The sequence below is a fragment of the Pogona vitticeps genome, chromosome 4 (genome assembly GCF_051106095.1).
Source record: "Pogona vitticeps strain Pit_001003342236 chromosome 4, PviZW2.1, whole genome shotgun sequence".
In the NCBI taxonomy this organism is placed as follows: Eukaryota; Metazoa; Chordata; class Lepidosauria; order Squamata; family Agamidae; genus Pogona; species Pogona vitticeps.
In genome coordinates, this window is record NC_135786.1 from 73,527,725 (window position 1) to 73,555,603 (window position 27,879).

A 27,879-nucleotide genomic window follows, 5' to 3' on the forward strand; every position below is an offset into this window, starting at 1 on the left:
AAAATGGTCTGAAACTGAACATAAAAATAAAACAAAACAGAAAAACAAAAAACTAAGATCATGGCCACTGGTCCCTGGCAAATAGGAAGATATGGAGGCAGTGACAGATTTTATCTTCTTGGGCTCCATGATCACTGTAGATGGTGACAGCAGCCACAAAATTAAAGGACACCTGCTTCTTGGGAGGAAAGCGATGAGAAACCTAGACAGAATCTTAAAAAGCAGAGACATCACCTTGCTGACAAAGGTCCACATAGTCAAAGCTATGGTTTTTCCAGTAGCAATGTATGGAAGTGAGAGACGGACCGTAAAAAAAGGCTGACCGCTGAAGAATTGATGCTTTTGAATTGTGGTGCTGGAGAAAACTCTTGAGAGTCCCCTGGACTGCAAAGAGAACAAACCTATCCATTCTGAAGGAAATCAAGCCTGAGTGCTCACTGGAAGGACAGATCCTGAAGCTGAGGCTCCAATATTTTGGCCATCTCATGAGAAGAGAAGACTCCCTGGAAAAGACCCTGATGTTGGGAAAGTGTGAAGGCAAGAGGAGCACATATATGTGAAATCTCATGTTATGTGCACATCGTTGAGCAACAAGATTTTGGCTAGTGTGCAACAGATCAGGTTTAAAGTGGTTTCTTAACCTGCTGCAATTTGCCTCCAAAAGTTATGCTACTTGCATTACACTTGCATAAAATCTGAATGGGGCCACTGAAGACAAAAACAAAGGTGGACATGTTGAACCATAAGAAAATAATCCCCATTCCATAGATGGGCATATTTTTATTATTTTATTTTTATTAATGATAAAATACACAAAAAGTATGCAAACTTTCAAGTTATCCAGAACTCTTTATCAGGTTAGGAGATTCAAAAATGGGAGAATCTAGATTTTTCCTTCCTCCTGGTTTTGTACTACATAGCCAGAGGTAGTACTGGATCTAAAAACTTGCTTAGGTTAGGCTCATTTTACTTAGTCCTAATAATAGTGTCACTAGCTACCTATTTAGGTTTTAATGATATAACTGTACTGTATCCTCAGCTTGGTTTGTCAGCACAGGGACTTTAGTAATATTTCAGATTTAAATTGAAAACTCCACTAGATAAATGTGTTACCGTTTTTTCATTAAAATTTTAATAATCATAAAAAACTTCTTTTGTCCATTGTCTTTTTGGAAATTAATTTTCACCTGCAATCTCCTTCCATAAATTTTGCCATTCTTCAAAGGAAATACAGTAGGACCGCGGTATCCCTGGGATTAGCACTCACAGTTTCAATTATCCTCTTCCTGAAAATATTAAATAACACCCCTCCAAAACAAAACAAAACAAACACGAATTTTCAAGATGTATTACCAGAACTAGCCTCTAGAAGGAGCTAGAGATTATGCCATATATGGTGTTCCTATAGCCATGCTTTCAACAATTCTTGGAACCAATCCCTATGGATACAGTGGTCCTATTGTAGCCTTCAGTGGAAAAATTACTCAGTTCTCCAGTATAAACGTCAAATTTTGATATGTACATGATCCAGACTTCAAAGTGAGAACATTTCAATCTGAGAACTTTACTAATGGCTGGCCCTGCCTAGCTTTCAAAATTGAGGGAGATTTGGGAATGTCACAGGTGGTAAGATAGTCTCCCTGCATGCATGTGTGTGCATTTTCTTTTCATCATGTGAAAATAAAGGCTGGCTGACATGTGGAAAATAGCAGCAGATACTGAATGGGTAAGAATCTCAAAAAGCAAATACACATACATATACAATGATTGCTGTGTTAATTATACATTTTACAGCTCCTTTAAGTAATTCAGCAGAGGTTCCAGTGGCATCTCTTGTCCAGAATAGAAAGGTCTAAATGCTTCATCGATTTTCAGTGGACTAAAGCACAGATCAAAAATTTGATTGTAGTTATGTACCAAGCGCTTGGCTTTTTCTTTTTCCAGCTTGCCTGTGGTTTTTTTAAAAATAATGTTTATTTTTCTATTTGCACAAAATCAGGCCTGAATATTGAGTAAATATATCTCAAGATAGGTTTGCACACAATGCAAAAGTACTGTTCAGTAATACAGGAACAATTTCTGTGCTGGTGCATCTTCTTATTCCCCTTTCTTCATCTGTGCATTTTTCTAAACTTATATGTCTGCTCTGCAGCAGACCTTAGTTTCATTTCTATTCTCTTCTGTTCTAATTGCATGGAGAGAGACAGCAAAGCAGCACACATTGTTCTCACCATTTTTCTGTCCTTTTCTAACTGTATACACACCGGAATACAATTCAGAAGCATTCCACATGTACTGTGCAGCCTGATCCTTATCAGTCCTCCCTCTCTGTGTGTAGACAGCATGGTAGTGGTGCCAAAAGGGGACCAGGCATGTGTTATGGGTTGTGTGAAAACTAGTGTTTGAACTGAACCTGTTAGATCTAAACAACTGAATTATTGTTTGGGCTTTTCTTCCAAACCAGGATTTCAAATGATGATGATCAAATTTCGGTTTCTAAATCCTGAAATTGCAAATGGGAGACAGTGTGGAGGAACAGCTTCAAGCGCTGTATGGACACTTTTTCCCTTTGACCAATCATTCCCCATTGTTATATGGGTGAACTGATAAATAATAAATGATTGCATGCCCATCAAGTTGATTCTAACTTATGATGACCCTTTCCAAGGTTTTCTAGGTAGAGAATACACAGAAGTGTTTTACTGTTACCTAATTCTGGTGGTGCCTGGGGACAGCGCAGTTTGCCAAAGACCACAGTTTAGCCAAGAAACAGTGGGGAATCAAACTCTCAATCTCTGGCTCCACAGCCAGATACCTAAACTTAACCTTCCTCCAGCGATTCGTGCGGCCCCTATGCTGAGCATATTTAAGATTCACCTAAAAACATGGTTATATGTTCAGACCTTCCCTCCTGTCAATACTTAATTTCCTTTCTCTTTCCATTTATTATTTGTTTTGTTATATGTGGTGTTGTTTATCTGAAAAAAATTTTATGCTTCACTGTATACTTTTTATGGAAGCCGCTCAGAGCGGTCGATTTGACCAGATGAGCAGGATACAAATAAATAAATAAATAAATAAATAAATAAATATAAATATAAATATAAATATAAAAAGAAGAAGAAGAAGAAGAAGAAGAAGAAGAAGAAGAATGAGCTACCCAGCCAGCTTGGGTGAACTGATATCAGTAATAAAATCCCCCTTAGTTCCAGTAGATTGTTACATCCTAAATCTTTCTGAGGCATTTGTAGATGACTGTAAGGCTGACAAGAATACAGGTCAAAAGCAAAATCCAAATCCATCTCCACAAGAGAAAATGCCTCTTGTGGGAGTCTTATTATCCACCTGTTTCCATTCTCACCTGTGTTTTTCACATCAGACAAATGAAGGGCTTGCTCCAGTTTTCTGAAGCGGTCTATCCAAGCATCTTGTTCCTCAAAATCACCAGATGAGTCCTGATTCATCTGAGTACAAGTTTGGCCAGCAAGATATTTCTGCTGTCCTTTTTCCTTCTTCAAAGGAAACAAATGATATTTTCAGAAGGTTATATTTTGATGATTTTCTCTAATAAAACTTGAGGATTTCTGTAAGAATCACAAATCTTGTTCTACAGGTTCCTCCTAGATTATTTTGACCAGATGGTTGGTTTACAAGGGGTTAATTATATTTCTGGCTTCTAATCACTTGTGAGATTGAAATATATAGGTCCAAAGGGCCCTAGACAGTGCTGGGCAAATTGTCATCAATGTCATTCTCCACTCTGGAGAAACAAAATAACCAAAGTATTTTGACAGGACTAACCAGGATGGAAATTATAAGGATTTCTGGAAAGAATTTTGAATTAATGTAGGGGTATGATATTATAGATAGTATTAAGCCTTTCACATACAAGCACTTTACAAATCAGAGTTTATTAACAATGTGTGTGTGTATCAATATAGTTTTGACAGTACCTGAGAATCATCTTCACTTTTCTTCTTATTTCTCCCTAAGATGAAACAGTGGTGAAGATATTCTTTATTCACTTGAAAGAATATGATTCCTATCTAACTGGAACAAGGTCGTTTCAAGGAGGACATTAAGAAAGACTTCAAAAGCCACCAACATTATTACTACCAACTCTTGAAAATCACATTACTCTTAGACCAGTCAGCATTGACAGAATTTTCCATTTACTCGGCTTTGAGTTATCTTCATAACAAAATACTAAGAACCTGGAGAAAGGTACTATTATCATCACACATCAAGGAGCACACTATGTTTTCTCTTGTTCCCAAAGCATAGCCAATAATCTTTCATTCTTTTGTGTATGAATAATCTGTAACAAAGATGGTATGAAGCCCAAATGCAAGACCACAGGAACTGTGTCAAACAAGGTCAGAGATAGGGGGCTTGGTCCACTAGTGGCCAAAATGTCAGTGACTGCCATTGGTAAGCACATTTCCTCTATGGCTTGCCAGTGGCAGTCACTAACAAAATGTTTCTCTTTTAATACAGGTAAGGGATATATACGTGCAGAAGCTGGTCCCCAACCATCAGTTGTGGTAAGGTGGTAACCTTAGGTGGCAAAGCATGCAGGTGAGTGGAAGTATGGCCACTGTCATCCACGCACCACTGTATGGGCTGATCACCCACTGTTCTGGAGATTTCCTTTGCTGGATTGGGGGTCCATGGATCAGTTGCTTCTTTCACACTGTCTTAGTCTCAAGGACACCTGGAGCCAGAGGTTATTCAAATAGATGGCTGACAAATGGCCACACTCCAGAAGGAGCAATCTAGCAAAGGAAGTCAATGCTGCTAAATTCCTCATCTTTTCCTTCCTTTCCTCCCTCTGTGTAAGTGTTGCATACACTTGGATGGGCGGGAGAAGTACTTTTCTTGCTGCCTTGAACGCCTTGCACTAGCCTTGTGTGCATGTCATGAGGTTGACAAAAAAAACCCTCCTATGCATACAATGTGTGTTGAGTGCATAAATTAGTGGCAGCAAATCTTCTTTGGGTTCGCATGCCCAAACCGGGGGGGCGGGACAAAACCCAGTGGGTGGCATACTGCGGTGGCAGCGGAACCGGAGGTGGTGGCGAAAGGGAGAATCCTGGGCATGGAAGTACCTCGAGACCCCTCTCCAGATCCGCCACCAGTGCCAGCTGCTCTGGATCCGCCTGTTGAAGCGCCAGCACTGCAGCTGCAGCCGCCTTCTCAGGCTTGGCTGTGTGTGTGGGGGAGTAGTGATCCGGTAACTTATGGCTCGCATGCCCGCAGAAAGGGCTCTGTGTGCCAGCTGTGGCACGCGTGCCATAGGTTCGCCATCACTGGCATAGATCATGGCCTAATCCAGCATATAGTCGCTGTCAGAAACTGTAGAAATTGACTTTGTGAATAGGACAGTGTATTTCTAGAATTAAATTTACTCCCCGCCTTTTCCATGTAACAATTAACCTGAAAAATGTGGGGTTCTGATTATCAGCCAGTGCAGCCCAACTTACGATGAATGAGGTGAATCCAGCAGATACCTCCTGGTACAGCAAATCTTTCTCATTTCTCTTCTGCCATTTCTATCCCCCTACAATGGATAGTGCTGTTGTACCTCCATTCACACCATTAAAAAAAAGAAAAGAAAACCACACAAATAATGCCTATTTCCATCTTGTCTTCCCTTGCTTACCCTGTCTGTTTCTCCATCTTTTGACTCTGCTGTGTGGCTACTGAGGTGTTTGGCTTTGAAAAATAAATGGCAGCAGAGTGCATTGTGGGATTGCATAAGGGAACAAAAGTGTGTGTACAAATAGAAGTGTGAAGAATCCTACTGGTTTTCTCATAAAGAGTGCATAACTCACTGTAGCTAATTGATGACCTGCTGAGGTGTGTCTTGGTCACGCAATGGTCATGTATCTAACTAAACAGATGAGATAAGCCCTGGCACCCCACCAGTTAGCTACAATTAGCCTCAGCAGGTTACACAAACCTTACACAAATGGCAACAGGATTTGCAGCCAATGTATAATTTTCAATTCACATCTAATCTTCAGGTAATGGAAAACCATCTTGGAAATGGGCAAGGAACCAAACTTGAGCTATGTCTTTTTGTTCCCCACATTTGGTGGTATTCTCTCTTAGGAAATTTCAGCAACCTCAAGCAAACATGAGACAAAGGGGTCAATTGGCCCACAATTTGCAGCAATGGTTAACAGGACTGCCCAGAGACCCTAACACATTTATGAAAGGAAGAAGTGAAGCAGCAATTTAAAAAAAAAACAACTGAGGAGATGATGATAGGTAGGAAGATGAGCTGGATTATTGTATAACAGATCTTTGTAAGTTGTCAGGTGTGACACAGCCTGTGATGTCTTAACTTCTCTGCTTTCTGGAAATGCATTGGACATTGTTCTGAAGGTATGGGTGGCAGGCCAGATTGGGAGGCATACAATTCAATGGGGGGAAAGATGAATCAAATACCAGGAATGAATAGCATTTTTAGTTGGAAAGACAGCTGGTTTGCCTGCAGACAGATGGTTAAAGTTCAAGGCCACCTGCTGCATTCTGATCAGTATCTGTAGCAATTATTACAACTGGCTCACCTTCCCGTTTAGTCACTGCCTGAATATTAAGTAACCTGAAGAGCTTTCTAAAGATAAATAAATTAATGCAGTTTCTGAGTGAATGTCTTACATTCATCCTTCCTTATGCCATTTAAAAAAGAGATCGCAATGACCTAGCACTCTGTAAATCATATGACAAACAGTTCTAGTCAGCTGAACAAACAAAAGTAGGAGCAGTGTTATAGCAGTTGCTTCATAGATTTTCTATATTTATACAAAGGGGGAGGAGTTATGAAAGAGGAGTTATGAAAGAACGGAGGGGAGGAGTTATGAAAGAACAGAGGGAGAAACTGCTTGGTTCTGCAGGAACAGCCAAATGGAATAAAAGAGTCTCCCTTTTCAGGCCCAGGATAATTCACTAATGGGTGATATGTTCATTAACAATACAATTGCTAAAACAGATTCTTCATGTTGCCTGTTGCTGAAGAACAACACTAGGGTGTTGCATTTGTGTGCTCAGCCTTTGACCTGATCCTGCAGAGCTCTCTCTATTCTCTTATGTTAGAAAAGGTAGTATGCTTCTTCCTCTACTTCTTGGATGGGGAATGGGGGAACAGAAGATGTTTCTGCTGCTATGCCCCAGTAATGAGCTTTGTTGAACATGTTGGGGTCATTGTTGTAGTGCAAGATCATTATTGTCGTTAGCTGTGTTACAAATTGTCTCATAAGTAAAATTTCCTGTTCTCTTCATAAATTACAACCATGTATTAGAACAGGCAGATCTTAATGCTCACAGGGTAACTGCAGTTCCCACAGGGTAGTATCCATTTCTGAACACTCATCACTTGGTGGATTCCCACAGGACAACATTTTCATCTATTATGTATGGTAAGAAGATGAAAAGGTTGCACCTGGATCCATTCAAACTCTCTCTCTCTCTCTCTCTCTCTCTCTCTCTCTGTGTGTGTGTGTGTGTGTGTGTGTGTGTGTGTGTGTGTGTGTGTGTGTGTGTGTGTGTGTGTGTGTGTGTGTGTGTGTGTGTGTGTGTGTGTAAGAGAGAGAGAGATCCCTACATTTGAGGTAGATTTCATGCCAATTTCACCCTGAATGTATGGGAGAACTCCCCATTTCATTACTGTGAATGGAAGGGAGCTGCACTGTAGCAGAAACCCACGAGGAAAATGGCTGCACAAGGCCCCTGCCAAGGTTTTGGACTACTAGATTAAATCCTGAAGTGAGCTCTTATAACATTTCATATGCACAACTATGAAGATTTACACCTTTTCACTTCAGGAGAGTTGAGAAGTTCTGATGATTTCTGCTTTGAAGAAAACACTTTACCAAAACTGTTGCTGATTTCTGTTTATAATTTCTATTTTTATGTCAGCTCTGGACTCAAAAGAAGGAAATATCAAATATTAGGAATATTATAGTAGAATAGAATCTGGACTGAGTACATCTGAGGGAGAAAGTTCACTGTGTCCCATCACTTTGCAAGCAGAAACAGAGCTTTCAGACCTGTAAGCAGCATGAAGCTCCAAAATCTATAGATGGCCACACATTATGATCCTTTATGATACCCCAGATTAAGTACCCTTTATGATTTTATCATTTAAAATTTTCCAAGGTTGCTAGTGATGTCAGCAATTTCATTTGTTTAGTCTACAGAAAGGAGGTTACAAGAATTATTTGTAAATGAAGGAGATTCTGTTAATGTTGATATGTCTACAATAATTTATGTTTTGAAGGGTAAGCCATCCATTTTGGTCTTCTGCTTACATCCAACTGTGTTGCCATTGCTATATATGTGTGGACACAAACTTAGAAGGCTTTATTATGTCACAATAAGATGTTTTTCCTGTCTAAAACAAACACAGAGAATATGAGCCTCATTGTGCACCTATTCTCCCACAATTCCATCCACAATGCTGAAAAGACACATCTGTCCTCTTGGAATATATTTATACGACCACGTAAATAGTTGAGATTGTTAAAATCCAGGAGTATCACCCTGATATTCTGAGAAATAGGTCACTACCTACAGAGCACACTTGTTGACTTACTGTATACACCCAAATACTCCAACTACCTTCACAGGAATGGAAAATATTGTTGCTAGCTTCTTATTGTTAAACATATTCAAACTGGCCACTGTGTAGCTTACTTTCATAAATAAATGAAGAAGGGTCTATCCCGGCCTGGACTTTCTTCAGAAACTCCACAAACGGTTTCCATCTATATGAAGAAACATCTCAGAATTAGCCACACAATGGAAATGCCAGTTTCCTTTACATTGTTAGCAGAGCAGATAGCACCAAGCAGCCTCTGAATTAAGATGGGAATTCAGCCCCTGAAAATCAAGCTGCTTCACAACAAAACAAAAGGAAAGTCAGGGGCGGGATTAGGGAGAGGAAGGAAAGAAGGGGGACTATGGGCTGGAATGCCAAACACAACACATCCAGTATGAACACTGAGCTCCTGAAATGTTCTACAGCATCTGTGCAAGCACTGGGTGCGATTTTAAGTGCAATACAGGCTTCAAAGCAAATTGAAGCAAAGTTCAGTCCTTCCAGTTTGGCGTTCTGGTGTAGTCACACCTTGAGTTGGGAAAGACAATAGGAATCCAAATTCTAATGAACTGTGATGGAGAGGGAGTATGCCAGGGCTGCTCTCTCACCTCTCAAGAAGGCAAGATGTTTCCTCTGTACTCTCCCAGGAAGGACCAAGAGAGGACAGGAAGTGACATAATCAATCCTCCAAACAGGTCAACACAGGAAGCAACTGTATGTCAAGAATTATTTTTCTCTCTTGTTTCTTTCAAGACAATGTCATCAAAATATTTATCTTATTTTTGTGCAGGAAGAATAAATCTAGGACTTCGTATTTTTCCTCAGTCACATGCCACATTCTATTATTTTTTTCCTTCATAGGATAAAGAGAGGACATTAGTTTGTGCAATGGGATTTAGCTCATGTGACTATAATCACTCATGAAGGTTTATTGATCTTAAAACACATTTAATCACACAATGGCTCAGAGCAGGAATCTTGCTAATTACAGAGGAGTTTCATTCACAGTGGGACTTCCAATTAGAACAGACGATGCAAAGCATTCTGCCACGCAAAAACACAGAAATTTATTTTGTTCATATTTGATTTTTTTAAAAAAAGATATATGTAAATTACATAATGCTGAGAATTCTAAGCATTGCTAAATGTTTTGTTATTTTTTAATGAACAGCTTTAGTTAAGGCATGTGTTTGCAATTTATTTATCTACAATTTCACAATGAGGATAATAAATATTATAACACTATCCTGAGATCAAAGCACGATAATAGGCAGGATTAGGAAAGTCACAATAAAACATAGAAGGCAAAACCCTAAATAGAGATTAAGCATCCTGGAAGGGCATAGCAGTCCCATTACTTGAGAATATAACACAAATTGTCATAGTGTAGCATAATATGGTTATTATAGTACAGTACAGATATACAAGGGTGGACTTTTTCCTGCCTCCTTGTATATTATATAAGATACACATATATAATATACAAGGAGGCAGGACAAAGGCTACCTTTCTATATGGTATATAATAAGTTGTATATAGGGCTGTAGTAAGCCATGGAAAATGAAACCAGAGATACTGGTCCCATGGATACAGAGGTCCTACTGTGGTACCAAAGAGAATTAATGCACAATACTGTGCAACAGAGGACAATAACTTGACCTGCTTCTTAGCTGAGTGTGTAGTGAAGTCACAAGACCGAAACAGAGGCCCTCACAGGTCCTTGCCTTTACATTTCACCTTTTGGGGACTGAAAACTAGGCAAGGATCTCTGCAGATATACTGTATATGGCAAAGTTTTGTAGAATGTGGATGTGATCAAAGAGGTTCAATGGAGGTCTAAAGTGGGGATTGGCATTGGGTTGCACACTTAGCCCCCAACATCCTTGACCCTTCAGTCCCTGGCCTTTTTTCTTTAGACAGCAACTCCCAGGGGGTGGGTCTAGAATTCTGCCCTCTTTTTGGAGCACTTGAAGGGGGGTCTTGTGTTTGTTTGACACTTGAGTAGAAGCTTGTGCGCAATGAGAAACCCTTGATGCGACAGAGTTCCCAGTTTTGCAAAGAATTATAGTTACTCCCACCAAATTCAAGTTCCTTTCAGCCTTTGCCATTCAGCCATGTCAGGATAGAGTAAATAGGGTGAGAGATGTTGGGGCAAGACTGTGTGTACACACATGAACCCTCCAGACTTTTAGTTGAGCACTTTAACTGACTGGACTTTTGGCTCACTTCTTCTATGGTCTTGGCCTGAAGGTAAAGTGGTGAGTTTAACAACAGGAGTTTCCATGAAACTAAAGGATCAGTCGGGATGCACATCCTTGAAGTTAAGAAGCACCCAAGGTGGAAGCACTGCAAGCCTTCTAAAAGTAGGCGAAACAAGGAAGGAAGCATGCATTAAAACTCACAGTATTCTGCCTCTTCTACTCAGATCATAGGTGCTAAGCAAAGCTTCTGTCATCCCAGGGTGCAGAGGTAATCCGTGCTTTTGGCAAATCATCTCTATCTACAAATAAGACATTTTTTTACTGCTGAACATTAGCAGTGTACAGAGGTACAAAGGCAAATTATGAAATGTAGGCACTCATTATGATGGGTGTTATAGTAACAAACATACACATCAATTATTCAGTTCTAGTGGTGTCTACTTCATCAAAAACTGATCTTTTGTAAAGCCAATGAGTCTTAATTGCCTATCCAAATCAAATTCATCCCAGACTACAGTGGTGCCTCGCTAGACAGTTACCCCGCATGACAGGGTTTTTTTTGCTAGACATCGGCTTTTTGCGATCGCTATAGCGATTCGCAAAACAGTGATTCCTATGGGGAATTTCACTGGACAATGTTTCGTCCCTGCTTTGCAAACCGATTTTCGCTAGATGATTTTGACAGCTCCCTCCATGCTCGCAAACAGGTGTTTTCGGGACCTAAGCTTTGCAAGACAGTGATTTAAACAGCTGATTGGCGGTTCACAAAGCGGCTTTCCTATGGCCGATCTTTGCTAGACAACAACGATTCTTCCCCATTGGAACACATTAAGCAGGTTTCAATGCATTCCAATGGGGAAATGCTTTTCGCTAGACAATGATTTCGCTAAACAGCGATTTCAGTGGAATGGATTATCATTGTCTAGTGAGGCACCACTGTATTTTGGACTGAAAGATAGTTCAGTACATTGTTGTAGGGCACAACCCCTTCTGAAGCCACTGTTAATATTACAGCTAAATCCAGATGGGGCAGAGAAGCTTGAAGGGGATGGGTGGCAAATGCCACGCCCATCCCTGTTAACAAAAATGTTCTGGTACTTCCATCCAGGCCTGCAACACCATAAATTAAAAGAAAAAATCATGGAAAATAAGATTGATTATGAACAAAGAAGAGAAGTGCCAAACCTTTTGTCAAGCTATTTTATAACCCATGGACCAACACTACATTTCCTTGAGAAATGGTTGCTCTAAAAGGCCTCTCCCGCCTTCGGGAAGTCGGGCTCCACCTGGTATAGGAGGTGGCCTCCTCCCCACACAAATCCTACACTGTCCTATCATGACCCACTTGTCTTCAGTCAGTTTTATGCAATTTATAACAAAAATGTCAGTAGAGAGCTTAATTAGGAAACATGTCAGTCAACAGTGACAGTTTTGAAAGCTTGAAATTAAATAAAAATTTAAAAACAGCAGGCAAGAGTACTGTACATGTGAGCACGATGCACTCAAAGTCAACAACATTTTTTAAAGTGCAAAATATTGGATCGTGGAGCAAAATATTATTTCATAAAAAAAGGAAAATAGATTCATTAAGAAGCTGTCATATAAAATTAGATAGCCTGCATTGACCCTCATGCTAGTTCTTGTCAGCCATGGAGGCTGACAGAAATCAATATAATGTTATTTCCTTATCACATTTCAAGGTGCCCAAAATTCTCTGCAGAAACATCTTTTGATTGCTGAATCGGGATATCCAGACCCTGAACCAAGTTCTTTTGCATTTTGTCCAAGTTACCTTTTGCAACTGGGATTTCACTGGGTTGCTATCTGGAGATGGGGAAACTAGAAGCAACTTAAGGTCTCTGAATGATTTGGGACAGCAGCTTTCATGAGTCTCATACAGCATATTGACTGGTGAGGTGAGCCTTCACAGATTTTCTCATCTTTTACCAAAAAAAGTGTTTCTTGAAACCTTCAGATACCCAACTGAAAAATCAACAGCTGCAAGATTCCCCCCCCCCCCCCCATGGTTGCACAAGATTAAAAGACCAGGAATTGTTTTTAGCAAGAGTGGTAGAAACAAAGGTTGTTGCAAACATTGCACAAGATATGACAAAAGTACACACACTCCCAAATATGATGGACATATTTTGTGGGGAAATGCAGTTGTGTGTATAAGGCAAGGCTTTTTTCATTAAATAAAATGTCTTCCCCCAAAAAATCCCATAATGTTTTTGCAAATAAAGTTCTGAAATGCAAACCAATCCCACCCCCACCTGAAGGACTCTCAAAAGCTTCTTCAGTATTTACATTTCTCATTCTTACCTTCAAGAATGAAAGTAAGAAATACATTCCTGGTGAGGAGATCCAAATAATAAGAAAGTGCTTCTGTTACAAACAATGCAGCTAGTAAAGCATGATAGCTCTGTATACCTCAGAGAATGACAGGAGACCTGAGGAAATGTTGTCTTGTTCTAGAAAACTCAGGCTTAGTTTTCCTAAATCTAGTTCTTTATGTTGTTTCAGGATTTGCTTCAAAGCCTGGACTGCATCTTCTGGAGTCCAAGAGCTAGGGAGTCATAATACATACAGTAGAGAGGTATAATTAAATATTATTATTAAATTAAATATTAAATATTATTATTAAATAACATCAACTGTGGGTCTTGATGATGGCAATTTTTATTGTATTTTAATTGTATTTTAATTGTATTTTAATCATTTTATATTTTATTGTATTGAATTTTAATTGTTGTAAGCCGCCCAGAGACCTTTGGGTAGAGTGGGCAGCATATAAATTAAATAAATAAATAAATAAAATTATTTTTAGGAATAACACACTTTTAGTCTATAGTTCCCTCCTGGCACAGAAATCAGGTGTCCCGCCCCAAAACATCCAGCTGAGAAGATAAAGGGGCACTTACCCAGTAATATTGCACATCCTGGAACCCAGCCATAGAATTACCATTGAAGGTGCACAGGAGTGCAGTTCTGCTTATTGTGTGACCAGACAAAGCAATGTTTCATAAGGCAATTCTAAAAACAGGGGGCAGTACTTCCCAAATAATGTAAATAAATGAAAGTGTTTAACTGAGCTTCAGATCAGAACAAAATATGGTGCGGCAAGATATAGTCTCCTTTTGCCCTGTGCCACACTTGGGAAAACAATTTCCAGGTTATGATTTTTAAAAATGGATGACTCCCCCCCCCACACACACACAGTTAACGTTTACTTAACCATAACATCCAGTGGATAGGAAAGTCCTCCAACAGACTTCAAACACCAGACTTCCTTCTCTTAAAACCCTATGATTTATCCAACCCACTTCCCTTTATTTGGATGATATCCATCCTGTGGAACTTGTTGAAACACACCTGCAACAATGGTTTTGTGTCTGAGTGATAATTAGTTAACCGAAGGAGGCCTGGACATCAAATGGAGAAATCCAGACTTCTGAATATCTATGATACCATAATAACATACAATTCACCAAACTGTACAAGAGCCTCCTTCAGGCACTAGAGACATTGAAGCTGCCTGATACTTGTAACCTCACTTGGGCATATAGCTTGGCAAAATGCATTAATAATCAAGTCTGACCACGTCATTTTGGTACCTGAGGCTGAAAATCCCCCAAGTACCTCTGTGTGACAGTACAAAGACAACAGCAGTAGATTGAATAAATCTTTATTTCCTGCCCCTTCATAACATCTGATTAGTGTTCTGAAGGGGCAGCCTCTCCTATAAGTAGGAAGAATTGGAAAGAGAAACTAATTTAATAGAATCATAGAATCATTTTGTTGGATGAGGCCTATAATGTCATCGAGTCTAGCCCTCTGCTCAATGTGGGAACCCAAATCAAAGCAAATCTGACCGATGGCTGTCCAATTTTCTCTTGAATGCCTCCAGCATTGAAGCACTCACCACCTTTTGAAGTAATTGGTTCCATGGTCACACTGCTCTAACAGTTATATATTTTTTTCCTGATAGTCAGCTGAAATCTGACTTCCTGTAGCTTGAACCCATTATTACATGCCCTGCACTCTGAGAACAGATGCTGCCTTTCTCCTGTATGACTACCTTTCAAGTATTTGAAAAGTGCTATCATACATTATCTCTCCTCAGTCTTCTCATCTACTTCTGTTCTGCTGTTGTATATCTTTGCAAAACTGAATTAATTTACCTATTAATTGGGTTCATGGCTCCTATTCCTAACTCAGCATGTCTTTAATAAATATCCAAGTGAGTTAATGTTGTGGGAAACTTCATTTGAGAGGAGAAGCTGCTGTTCTTTTACTGCTCCTTTGGCATTAGTCCTTCTGATGTAGCATCAGGAGCTTAGCAACTGCAGGAAGGTACTGACCAGGAAAGTAGGTGGCTGGTTCCCAGTATTCTCCCAAGTCAGTGACGGATCTGTGGCTGTACCCTGACATGTAAATAAGGCACACTGAACTAATTTGTTACCTGCTGAGCTGTGGAAACCTTGGGGTAGGAAAAAAAAAGAACTGTTGTTTGTTTAATATGTAACCTTTCTCTCAGCACTGGGAAGCAAGGAGGCTTGTGGTGAATATGTGTGAAGGTGTACAGTATATCTATTTTGTCTGCTACACAGTCTTAGTACAGCCTCTACTTAAAATGGCCGTCATATAATAACATGCACATATCCAACAGTGAGTGGACTAGGAAGGTGTGCAATTATTATACATTCATCTGGTAAATGTGTTCCTAACTTATTTCCCCATCCAGATTAGAAGTGCTGGTGTGTGATGGGTGCGTATATACACACATAGGCTGTGCTAAAAATGTTCTTTTAAAAAAACTCACAGAATCTCAGAAGTGCCACTGAGTACAGTGGGCTTTACTCCTAGGTAAGAGGGCATAGGATTGCAGCCTCATGTTCCTGAATTGCCAGATTACCACAAACCATGCAAAATATACCATACAAATGCCCACATCTGCCTGCCAGTTTTCTCTGCCAAGGTTAATTAAGAGAAGTCTACATAATCTCCACAGATACATCCCAGCAGTCTGTAGAGTAGGTGTTCACAAATTCAAAGCATATTTCTTCAGCAGAAGTTTTGGATGGCTGTGTGAGAGAAAAATCTGTGCTTTTAAGTGATATATAAAATTATTTTCAAAGTCATAAGTGAGCCAATTTTTTTTTAATTTGGTATCACTGTGAATGGCTTATAATAACAGGTCCTTAACAGATGGAGACAAAGAGGAGTGGGCTTTTTTTTTTGACAGATATATTGCTCATTTATTGACAGTAAGGGGTAGGCTAAAACTTAAAATAATACCTCTGGTTGCAATTCTTTTCATTTTGACTCTTCTGTAGAAGGGCTGGTCTTGGCTGTATTTTATAGACTGCCACTAGTTTTAAAAATTGGAACAATTTTTCATAATATATCTGCAAGAAAATCAAAGAAATTGAATTTCAAAAGGAAAGGAGAAAGAGAAAGCCCCTATCAGGTCATTTGTGTTATGTTTCCCCATTCTTGTTGTCTTGCACTCCAACAACCCTAAAGAACCATTACATATTACTCCAAAAAGCAGAGGCAAGGCAACAGAAAAATCAAACCCAAAATGAATTTTAATTTTTTCCAGAAAAAAAACATTCAGCTGTGTAAAAACAATTTTTTTACAAAAATAAATAAAGTTAATAAATCTGCTGATTAAGTCAAAGAAGTTCAAAACTGTAGCGGAGCCTGGAAGTAACTAGTTATAGCTAATTATTTACTTGTAATTAATTATTTTACCCAACAACTGAGATATGGGTACAACTGTAACGTAATGAATGATAATATCATTTTTGTAATATGATTAACTTCTGTAATCCCAAGAGTGTTACCTCACGCCATGGTAGAAGAATATTACTTGGTTCAAGTGCTGGTCTATGGTACTGAATGGGAGACATTTAGCTGTTTCTTTTTCCCCAGAAAATGACTAAAAGCAAAAAATTTATTTATTTTGAGAAATGGGCGATAATAATGTGTTTTTAGATGTTCTGCAATTGTAACTAATCCCTTTTTCAAGACACAGAAGTATAACTAGATATTTTTAAAAATAGCTTTCCTTTCATATGAATGCTACTTACACCTTAGTTCTTTTATTTATTTATTGAGTTTGTTTTCCATTTTTTTACACAGAGACAAAGTGGCCCATAATTAAAATCCCAAACTATTAAGTCAGCTATTAAAACACAATGTAATTATAAGCACAATTTAAAACAGGGGTTGGACAACCTGTGGCCCTTTGTATATTGGGATGTCATAGAGGCAGAGCAGGCAAGACTTTATGAGACCAAAACTGCTTCTGGACCAACTGAAATGGGCATGAAGAGAATCAGGGTTGAATGGGCCTAGAATCCAGGTAAAACTTTGCTAACCAGATCATGGCTGTGCAGCCAACAAAATGCATAGGATCATAGAATCAAAGAATAATAAAGTTGGAATGGACCTATAAGGCCATCGAGTCCAACCCCTTCCTCAATGTAGGAATACAAACCAAAGGGTATCTGCCAGGTGGTTGCCTCCAATGTCTGCAACTGTTACCATCGATCCTGCTAGGATCTGCGTCCTGTGTGGCCTTTCCTGAAGCACACCTGGCACATGGGAAGTTTACAAAGTTGTTGAATGTGCACTGCCAGCACAGAGAGGTGTACCTGCCCTCCAGGCCCTCTTCTGGTTCTGGCTGGGCTTGTGGAACAGAAAAAGCCATGAGGCACAGTGATGGTGCTTGACATACATATAGCCACTGCTTCTCTTCCCAATTTTCCCCTGGCTTCTTCTCCCCACTCCCGGGTGCATATGTTGCACAAGTATACCCCACATTAATAACACCTTTCCTTTAAGCCAAGGAGCCTTACTATCAGCCAGTGCTTGGAAATGTCACTTTTAAAGACTACTGTTCCTAGAACCCCCCAGTCAGCCACTTATTAGAGTGGATTGCAAACAGAGAATTCTGAACACCACTGGCAAATTTTAAAATCCAGGATTGTTTGGAGCTGTAGGAGAAACCGGAACAGAAGAAGTGGTATAAAACTGAATCAGGTCTATAATATTAATAGAATCAAACTGCAATTCAAATCTACTGATTCTATCCACTTCTATATGTCTCTACCCACCGGAGGTGAGAAGGGAACAGCCTGTACCTTGGAACATAATTAGGCTGTAAATTAAAACATTAGTTCAGTATCCTGGCCAAACAAAACACTGCAGGGCTTTTCGTTTATCTTAATTTTGAATCTATCATAACTGGAAAATTAAGATTAATCTTATGTGTATACAATGGAAGGTACAAGTCCTCAGACAATAGTTATGTACGTTAGCCATACATCTGTTGAGAAATTGCTTTTGCTGTAAGGTTTCTACTTTGACAAGGCTGGTGGATATAATGTTGTGCCTAGGAGGACACACAATAAGCAGTATGGCAAAATGGAAGGAGAGGAAGTTTGAAATCAGAGAAGCTTAGCCAACTGGACACACAGAGACATGGTACAATATCAGGGAGAAGTAATGAACCAAAGAGAGATACTGAGCTATGACAATTGGGAGGTGGGACAATAATCTTCAGTGTATCAGGTGGGCAAAGATTTTAAAAGTGTACAATAACTGGGACATAAATACAGAACTAAAATGTGTCTGTTAGCCCTGCCCAGCCCAGTTTCTAGCTATATAGTGCCAAGGTGGGAAATGTATTTCAGAAAGTCAGCTTGTCCTCTGCACATTTAAGAAAAATGAGAAGCCATAAGAAGAGGTTTTTTTGTGTGAAAAAGCTGAGCCATAAATCAATTATTCTTTAGATCCTAGCATACTTGTTCAGATGTTACTCTGATTAGCATGTTGGCATTATCAGCATTTGAGGTGGAGTATCAAAAAACCTTTAAAAATCATTTTTCTGCGTACATTGCTTGTCTTCTCTGGAGTCTTTGACCAAGCAAGAGCAGTACCGCTTTACACCACCAACACTGAGTTCAACCTATTGCCCTGTCTTACATGTTCCATTCTTTTCTGGGCTTCAGGATGAATATTTTGGATCTACAGCACCTCCATTTATCTTCTCTCCTCCCCTGTCTTTCTTTCCATGTGCCTAAATTGGATCATACATGTGTTCAGTGTGCTTGGTGGATGGAATGATAATCCAGGCCCTAAAGTGGTCAAGAGTGTGGCAGAAGCTTTTATCATGTCACTTGGTACAAAATACCTTTTTAAATGTATGGAATTGTTTAAAATATATTTTGATTTTAGCATATTTTTAATTAGAGGGGTATCTTTGGCTCCAAACACTAATCTGTACACTCCTGCATTTTATAACTCAATTTTTCAGCTTTTTAAAATACCTAATTGGTTTAAAATGTATACCTGAAGGACTGCGTCCTTCCAAATGAGCCTACCCGGCAGTTAAGATCTAGCCAGGGGGCCCTTTTGAGAGAGCCATCCCTCAAGGAGGTAAGAGGGACGGCTTGTAGACAAAGGGCCTTCTCGGCAGCTGCCCCCAGACTATGGAATGCCTTCCCGACTGAGATTCGTCTCGCGCCAACGTTGATGACATTTTGGCGCCAGGTCAAAACCTTCCTGTTCCAGAAGGCTTTTAATTGAAATAACATCAACTGTGGGTCCAGATGGCAATTTTTGGAGTATCTATCTTAATTGTATTTTAATCATTTTATCTTTTATTGTATTTTAATTGAATTTTAATTGTTGTAAGCTGCCCAGAGGCCTTTGGGTAGAGTGGGCGGCATATAAGTTAAATAAATAAATAAATAAATAAATAAATAAATAAATAAATAAATAAATAAATAAATAAATAGATAGATAGATAGATAGATAGATAAATAAATAAATAAATAAATAAATAAATAAATAAATAAATAAATAAATAAATAAATAAATAAATAGGCGTCTGTTATTTTGCTAGTAAACCCTATCCAGAAGTATCTGTCTCCACCACTCAAGGAAGTAAGCAGCCATCTTGGTGACTTATAGCATTATCAACCTCATGAGTATGGCAGAGCCCCCTTTTAAACTTTAGAGTCTGGTATCATTACCACACCTTGTTTAATGCTGCAGCCTTTTACTGAATCAAATGGCGGAAATACAAGATTACAGAGTATCATTGACGGTGATAGTTAGAAAGAAAACCCATCATTGGCAAGCATCCTGTCAACATTTGTGCACACAGAACTTCAACCACAGGAGCTGTAACAACAACTGGTGAAATGTAGGCCATGCATCTGGTCTCATGCCAACTGGCTTCTTGAATCACCACCATAATGGCTTCTGCAGTGAAAGCTCTGTACACACTCAAATATTCAGCAGGATACTAGTTATAGTGTACTGTAGTTTTAAAATCACATTTTTAACATCACTACTAAGCAAGCCTTTTTTAAAAATTCCACCTGTGAAGGTCATGATTTTAAACTTTTTTGGTCACAATGGATGATAATAGAATCAAAGAATAATGGAGTCGGGGGTCTCTAAAGCCATCAAGTCCAACCCCCCTGCCTAATGCAGGAATCCAAATAAGAGTATATCTGATTTTGTATGAACTTACCAATTCCTGATCATTTGGCTTTGAATATTTCTTGAAAAGGAGTTTAACTGTTGGTAATTGCAGAGGGACTTCATGTTTTAGAAGCAAGTGACTCAGCTGTGCCTGAGGCACAAATCCCGAAACTCTGGGATCCAAAAGTTTGCATTCTTCATGCAGCTCATCTAATGTGGAGATACTCAGAGGAGTTGCCTCAAGCTCCTTTCTCAGGACAGCCAAAAGAGAATCATACTCTTTATATTTCTCTGTGGAATCTTGCACGGTATCCTGAAGAAAGCAGTAGATAAGGTCTAGGGATAATTAATTTTGCAGTAATTGGAACTTATTCACTTACTATATCTGTGTGTGATGGGAATGACAAAATGTCTAATATAGGGATACATTTGTAATAATGTTCATCCCCAATATTCATTCATCGATTCATTCTTTCATGGCAACCCACAGCATCAAAGTGAGCTAAAAATATAATTTAAAAAGAATAATTCCAGGCATTAAAACACAACAGAAGAAGTCCAGTGTTGGGGAGCATCCACTAGCAGAACTGGTTTTGTCCAGTTATTCATGCACTACAGAAACCTGCTTCAGAGGGGTGAGGAACTCTCCAGAACTCATTTTGGGGTAACAGTGAGAACAATGAATGGGGGTGGGAATCCATTAAATCAGATATTCCAGATTAAAATACATTCTTTACACACTCACAATAAGCAGAAAACCTTAGAACTGAATTCCTAACAGTTAAAAACAGGCAGAAAGTTCTGAGCACATAAAACAGGTGCAAAAATTATTAATCCTCAAATTATTTCTTTTTCTAAGTGTACTCAGAAATAATAGAACCAGCACCTGGGGGGGTGTACGGCAAATTCTGAGTGTCCAAAATATGCAACTTTCCATTATGAGCCATTTTAGTATTGGTAAGTAAGCATCCAACAATCACATGCCCAACAACTGGGGCCACAAATCTCTTCAACTGTATTAAGTTTTATTACCTGTTGTCCTTCATGTTGCCTTACAGTCTGAGGTCCAATGCATGGTTTTTGGAGTGTGTGAATGTAGGAGAAAGACTTATCTCCACAGGGAGCTGTGACACAGTGTGTATTTAGTGGTCTTAAATCCTTGAATAACAAAATGGATATGATAAAAAGCCATTATCTACAGAACAAAAGACAGTCATTGCAAGAGCATATGAAATATTCTGTTTGTAAGCAACAGAGATTATACCTATACTTGGAAGATCTAGGCATAAAAATCTCATATCTTTTTGTTAAATGATCTTCAGCTCATCACTAGGCTTGGTTACCCATGGGGGGAAAATGTTTTTGAATCAGGATTAACATCTTTCAAATTGATTAAAAAATTTTGGTTATAGGATGCACAGGGAAGCACAGATTTTTTTTTCTTGGGAAGTGAATTTTTTGGTTGGAAAGTGAAGTATTTTATTTGGCCATGAGAGGGTGGTTTATTTTAAATCATTTGTGAATGAATTTATTTTTATTATTATTTTTTAACATGTGAACATCTCTGTTGTTGTAAATTGCGTCTGTGGGGGTTTGTCAAGTAGTGGATGCCAGGATCATGGGGTTCAGGTTGGAGAAAAACATTGTAAAACACTGCTGTTTTTTAGTACCTGGTTGCAACAACATTTTTTGATTACCTTTTTTATTTACCACTTTAATGATTGCTTATTCAATAGTAGTAGAGGAAAGAGATAGAGAAGGAGGAGCCTAATGTCAATTAATTCATAGGCAAAACCAGATGAGTTGGCAGCTTCACAGTTAGACACAGAGTTCCCTTAAGAGTTATTCCTACCATGAGGTTTTGCAATACAATTGGTTCCAAATTAGCTTGTTTTAGTGGTCATCAGGAGATAAGCACACCACATTGACATGAAAACATTTAAAAAATATATCTTGGGAGGAATAATTGTCACTTTCTAATTGTGACACTGCCATTTGTTTCTTCCCTAATTGTCCCTATGGAGTAAAATGTGAAGCTGAATAAGAAAACAGAGGATGACAAATCTACATGTTCTGCTTTCTGTCACCTTCACATTTCATCAGATACAACTTTTTTTGCATCACTTTATAAGTCTTTTCTAAAAGTCTGCACAAAAATTTGTACATGATTTTACACACAAATTTCCCTAATAAAAATATTTTTTCCAAGCAGGGGATCTCAATAAACGTTTTCCTGTACACGGTTTTATGAATTTATTATGCATTTCTTCATCAGAAAACTGCCTTGTAAAATTCAGAGAAGTGTAAAAACTGCAAAATAATTGAGTTTTGCTTTTTCTTGTAGTTTAAGAACTTTATATCAGGTAGACTGGGGTGAAATTACAAACCAAGCACATTTCTCCCTGACCTCTGGAAGAAACGCATGAAAATAAGCCATTACAACAGTTGTAGTAACTCACTTGGTTGCCTACAGATCTGCTATCAGTTGCCTCTGCTTGTTTTGACTTGTACTCTTCCGTTTCACCTTTGTTCTGTTGTTCCTCACTGAGACGATAGCTGATTTGTTGACAAGGAAGCTTATTGAGGCCTGGAGGGTTTCCATGTGTCTGTCTTGCATTAGTGGGGAGCAATTTGCTCAGCATGGACTGTGTCTCAGCTTTCACACTCTGCTTTGCGCTGTGAGGAAACAGACACACAATATATCTATTGATACTCAGGCAAATCACATTTGTATCCATTTACATTACACACTACAAATATTTGTTTCTTGGAACTTCTTTTTTAATCAGGCAGAAAGAAGTAATTTAACCAGTGAAGTGAACTTAGTCTTTAATCACTGTAATTGCTATTTGTGTAATTCTGGACAGAGAAATTTGGAAAACAATTTTGATTTTAGAGAATTCTCTGAGGTTGAGCTTATCATCCATAAAAAGAAGTTACTAGCTTCTGGATCCTGTGTTTTGCGGATATGATGCATGCTAATTAGCCGAGAATTTAAAATAATTGTAAAGAAATCTTTTTAAATATATGTAATTGCACATCACTTTGGTAGACAGAGAAATTACTTAGAAATTCTCTATAAAATAAAAATAAATGGGAAAGTGATATATTCATTAAAAACATCCTCAAAGTGGCATTAACAAGAGGAATTTCAAGAAAATTTAAGCAACAAACTAAAAAAATATGTCCCCAAATAAATTTCATGTTGGCTCATTTGTTCATGCAGGGAAGAGCTAAACAAATTGTATGGGCAAGTGGAACAGATGTGTATCTACCTCTTGGCCAACATATTACCAGGATATTTGTATGTGCAATGTCCAGATGGGAGCTTGGAAAGTTGTTTTCAAGAACAATATGGCCCTATTCAGGCATTTTCCTGATCCTATGTCAGATGGAAAGCAGGGCAGAGACTTGAGTATGCAGATGAATCCCTCCTTAAAGTCCCTCTAAATACCCCAAAGCATGTTGTTAGGTGTTTGCATATTCAGCACAAAGATTTGAGGAAGGCTCTTTAGCTGCATTTGATTAAAAGCTTTAATATTATTTCATAAGCTAAAGAACTAATTGTTTACAAACTCAGATGGCAGTCGATTGAACTGAGGTCAGTGAGGCACATAGAAAATTTGTTAGCGCAAATTGCGGTTTAGCAGAGTAATTCACAGTCCAGAAATAACTCACACACACTCCAGCAGCGTTTCCTCCACCAACGTGTATTTACAAAGTATTTACAGCAGTCTGGCAGCGTAACGTGTAGCAATCATCACCAAGCAGGAAGATACATTGACTGTACAACTCACACTTATATACATATACAGATCTCCTTGTGCCCAATCAGATTACACATTGCATCATCCCTGAGTTTCACCATGCATGAGTCAGCACTGCTGAGTCATCATGACTTAGTTTTAACACACCTGTTTATTATGGCTTCTTTATTAATATACTCCATTCTGCTCAGGCCTGTAGTTTTCCTTGACAAAATTTAGGTGCACTTGTATTAGTTTACAGATTGACCTGCTTTAAATGCCCCTCTATTACCTTGAAAATCCTGACAATACAGGTTATCATTTAAAACACAGCGGCTCATCAATTTGCTGCAATTTCATTAATATCATAAATTCTGCACAGCCTCTCTGGTTTTTCAAACAATATTTTGGAAAAAAAAGCATTACATAACCTCATTGATGGATATGTAAGGCTATTTCTTCCAGGTATTATACTTACCCCTCATGTTTTTCTACAAGGCACCGGACATATTTGCTCCCAATAATTTTTGTCACAATCTCATAATCTGCATTGAATCCAAAAGGAATGTTTCTGACAGAAGCCATCGCCAGCACTCTCTTCGGGAGGCCACTTTTCTGTAAGATGAGAGCACACAACTTTAGAACTGCTCACCCACAAGAACATTTCCCTCTCTTCAAAAAATAGAATTGAAGAAAGGCAATTAGGGTTCCCTGATAACCCCAATTGTGCTTGTTTTGATCCACTTAATTTGGATGCAGCCACATATGATACTTAACAAAATAATGAGAGCAGAAGAAAGGCCCTTGACTCAAAAGGTTTACACTTTGGATTTTAAGTAGTAGAGAGAGCAAGATGGAAAATTCATTATAAGAAGGGCCAACAGTGAGCCCATGCACTTACAGATAACAACATGTGTCCTCATAGGTCTAGGATGTTCTTTAGGAATCAGCTGGCATCAAGACTGTTGGCACAAAGCCAAACCATTTTATTCCTCTTTAAATTCAAGACTGAATGAGAATTTCAGGTTGAGAAAAATCCCAGCTGAGTCGTCAGTTTTGGAAGCAGGTTTCATGTTGACCCTTCTCACAGTCAGTAGATGTTACTTCGTAATTGCGATTATGTTTTATTTTCACTGTCCTTTCAGTGTGTACCAGTTGTTGAATTTCTACATTTTAAGGAATTGCTGTTTCACAGGAATAAATTAGATACTTCCAAGGATCTAAGCTATACCCCCCAAAAACTATCCAGGTATTTCCTTCACTTCATTATTTTGTGTTTATAAGGCATACTGTACTATGGTGTGTAAATTCTGTCTCCAAATACCCTTTAAAAATGTGGTTAAGAGTTCAAAAGCATGATGCCTCTTTATTTCACTGGAACTCTAGAGTCTGCGGTTGGCAATATAACCCAGCCGAGATCAGTCATAGTCAGTGCAGCCATCTGTGATCCAGAGACTTTATGGTGAGAGAGTCTCCCCATATATAAATTGCTGGAGTTAGAGCAGCCTGCTAGAAGTATTTCCTATTGTTTAATGGAAAACTGCAAAACTTCTAGACCGGTAAAAATGCAACAAATCCATGAGAAAAGATTGCAGGTACTACATTTTTCATTCTCATGAGAAGAGAAGACTCCTTGGAAAAGACCTTGATGTTGGGAAAGTGTGAAGGCAAGAGGAGAAGGGGACGACAGAGGATGAGATGGCTGGATAGTGTCTGCGAAGCAACCAACATGAATTTGACACAACTCCGGGAGGCAGTGAAAGACAGGAGGGCCTGGTGTGCTCTGGTCCATGGGGTCATGAAGAATTGGACACAACTAAACGACGATGACATTTTTCATGCTGGTCCTGAACCATTCTGTAGACTCCTGGAGAACCATTGGTCACTGAAACAACTGACCAGTTGGTCATCTTATGCTGGGTCAATTGACTGTAGTCTTGGCACAGCTTTCCCTGACTCAGTGCCCTCCAAATATGTTGGATTCTAACTACTACTATACTACTATCTCCAGCTGTATGTTATGGTCCAACATATCTAGGAGGTACCAACTTGGAGAGGGATGCCACAGCAAACCACTAAACAATTAACCAGACCAAACCAATTTTGCTGCCTGAAGAAAAGCAACAAGTCCCCTCCAAAAAGTGGAGGTACATAGTAGCCTCTGTACTGGCCACTATGGGTGCATAGTGCTCAAAGCTGGTAACATTATTGTGGCGGAATGCCCATATCCCACCTGTCCATCATGTGAAGCTCTAGAGCTGGAGCCTATGAGAGGACAGGAGGGCGGAGTCAGAAGGACAGTTAGGGACAGTTGGGAGACTGGGAGTGAATGAGAGAGGAGGTTTTGAGAGTTTTATGAGAGACAAGGGAAAGTTGATGTGGTATAGTTGGTTTATAGATTAAAGAATAGTTAAAAGATAGATGTATCATGAATAGACAGTCATCTGTTAGTATTTCAGTGATTAACAGTTATTAATATGAAAAGTGATGCCCATAAAGAAACTTATTTAATACCCAAGCAATGAGTGCAATGTAATAAAACATCTATGAATAAAACATTATTTTGCTACACAAGGCAGAAAATCCCACAAACATATATATATATATTTACTCCTACTGACAGATATACTCCTACCTGTCAGGTATACTCCTACTGACAGGTATACTCTTACCTGTCAGTAGGAGTAAATTAATTCTGTCGTCGTCGTCGTCGTCGTCGTCGTCATCATCATCATCATCATCATCATCATCATCATCATCATCATCATCATCATCACTGCTGTTTAAATCACCAAGACTCTTCTGCTCAAGACCAGGGTACCCGAGGTAGCTGCCTCACTCCGCCTAATGACATGGTGGGCCTTGAAAGAATACTTTAAATCACAAATACATCTTTTTCTCCATCCCTGCCAGGGTCTGGGATCACCCACCTTTGCTGTGTGCTCTCTGCTTTCTTTTCCTAAATGTAAAGGCAAAAGGTGTCCAGCTGCTACTACAATTGCCACCACCAGAATAAAAGAAAACAGCTTTCTACATTCACTGTAGTCAGGGATCTGTTACTAAGGACGCAGCGCTGTTGCTGGGCTGGACAACTTGTTGCTCCACAATCAGTGAAGTGGGCGGCATGTGTTCAGCTTGCAAATTACTGTTTGCCTGGTTTATGCAGTACCCTAGGTCTACCTAAAGAGTGATAACCAGAGTGTTTCTTTCAGGAGGACTAGCAGACTGTGAGCATTTAGAACAACAGAAGACATCTTAGCTTGTCCAAGACAGAGCTGCTAAGCTGTAGAAAAACGGTTTGCGATTGGGGTTCAGTAAAAGTTCACCAAAGCAACTTCTGAGTCTCAGCCCATTACCTCAAACCACAATTTTCAGAAGAGGAACAAAAAGCATAAGAATGAAAGATTGGGCCATAGAAGGGAGTATGGCTGCTTCCGTTTTCTTCAGGAGAAAGAATTATTTACTGCATTGAAAATATATCACAAGGGGTTAATGGTACTGAATTTAGCAATACTAAATTTCTGAAGGTTACTTTTGTGGTAATGGATTGGAAGATAAATAGGCTGAAGAGAAATATTGTGGGAGCGGAACATGCAGCATAAAGTGCAAGTGCAAGCTAAAATAAGAACATAGGAAAGCTATCTTATAAACTGAAACACTTACAGGTCCATCTTGAAACTGCTAGAAAGGCAACACTTTAAAATTCATTTAGAATTAAAAGTTTAAATGTACAAGGCATATGCATGAATATTAGAGATGTGGTCATCTTTGGTTCATGTGGTGGTCATGGTAAATGCTGCTTAGTTTCACAAGCAATATGAAA

The 27,879-nt window shown here is 38.9% G+C and overlaps 1 protein-coding gene across 2 annotated transcripts; it reads right to left on the reverse strand.

Moving 5' to 3' along the window:
• Positions 1–765: 765 nt before the first annotated feature.
• C4H1orf87 (chromosome 4 C1orf87 homolog) lies at positions 766–27,132 on the reverse strand. Of its 2 annotated transcripts, XM_020789850.3 has the most exons (12): positions 26,987–27,132; positions 24,535–24,671; positions 22,770–22,986; positions 21,343–21,468; positions 20,360–20,623; positions 16,105–16,214; positions 13,237–13,372; positions 11,008–11,105; positions 8,701–8,771; positions 3,954–3,988; positions 3,362–3,512; positions 766–1,949 (listed from the first exon to the last, which is right to left on the reverse strand). In XM_020789850.3, the coding sequence occupies exons 2-12, from the start codon at positions 24,639–24,641 to the stop codon at positions 1,789–1,791; spliced, it is 1,476 nt and encodes a 491-aa protein (XP_020645509.3). In that variant the 5' UTR covers positions 24,642–24,671; positions 26,987–27,132; the 3' UTR covers positions 766–1,788. The 2 variants fall into 2 exon arrangements, with proteins under 2 accessions (XP_020645509.3, XP_020645513.3); XM_020789854.3 differs by lacking the exon at positions 24,535–24,671 and having other exon boundaries at positions 26,987–27,129.
• Positions 27,133–27,879: the final 747 nt, after the last annotated feature.

What these genes read in the sequence shown, in the direction of transcription:
- C4H1orf87 (XM_020789850.3), bottom strand. Translation starts at nt 24,641, where the DNA reads ATGGCTTCTGTCAGAAACATTCCTTTTGGATTCAATGCAGATTATGAG. An exon ending in CTTGTAGAAAAACATGAGGG is followed by an intron (nt 22,987 to 24,534) that starts GTAAGTATAATA and finishes GTTTCCTCACAG; the next exon opens with CGCAAAGCAGAGTGTGAAAG. An exon ending in TTCTTCATTTATTTATGAAA is followed by an intron (nt 3,989 to 8,700) that starts GTAAGCTACACA and finishes GTTTCATCTTAG; the next exon opens with GGAGAAATAAGAAGAAAAGT.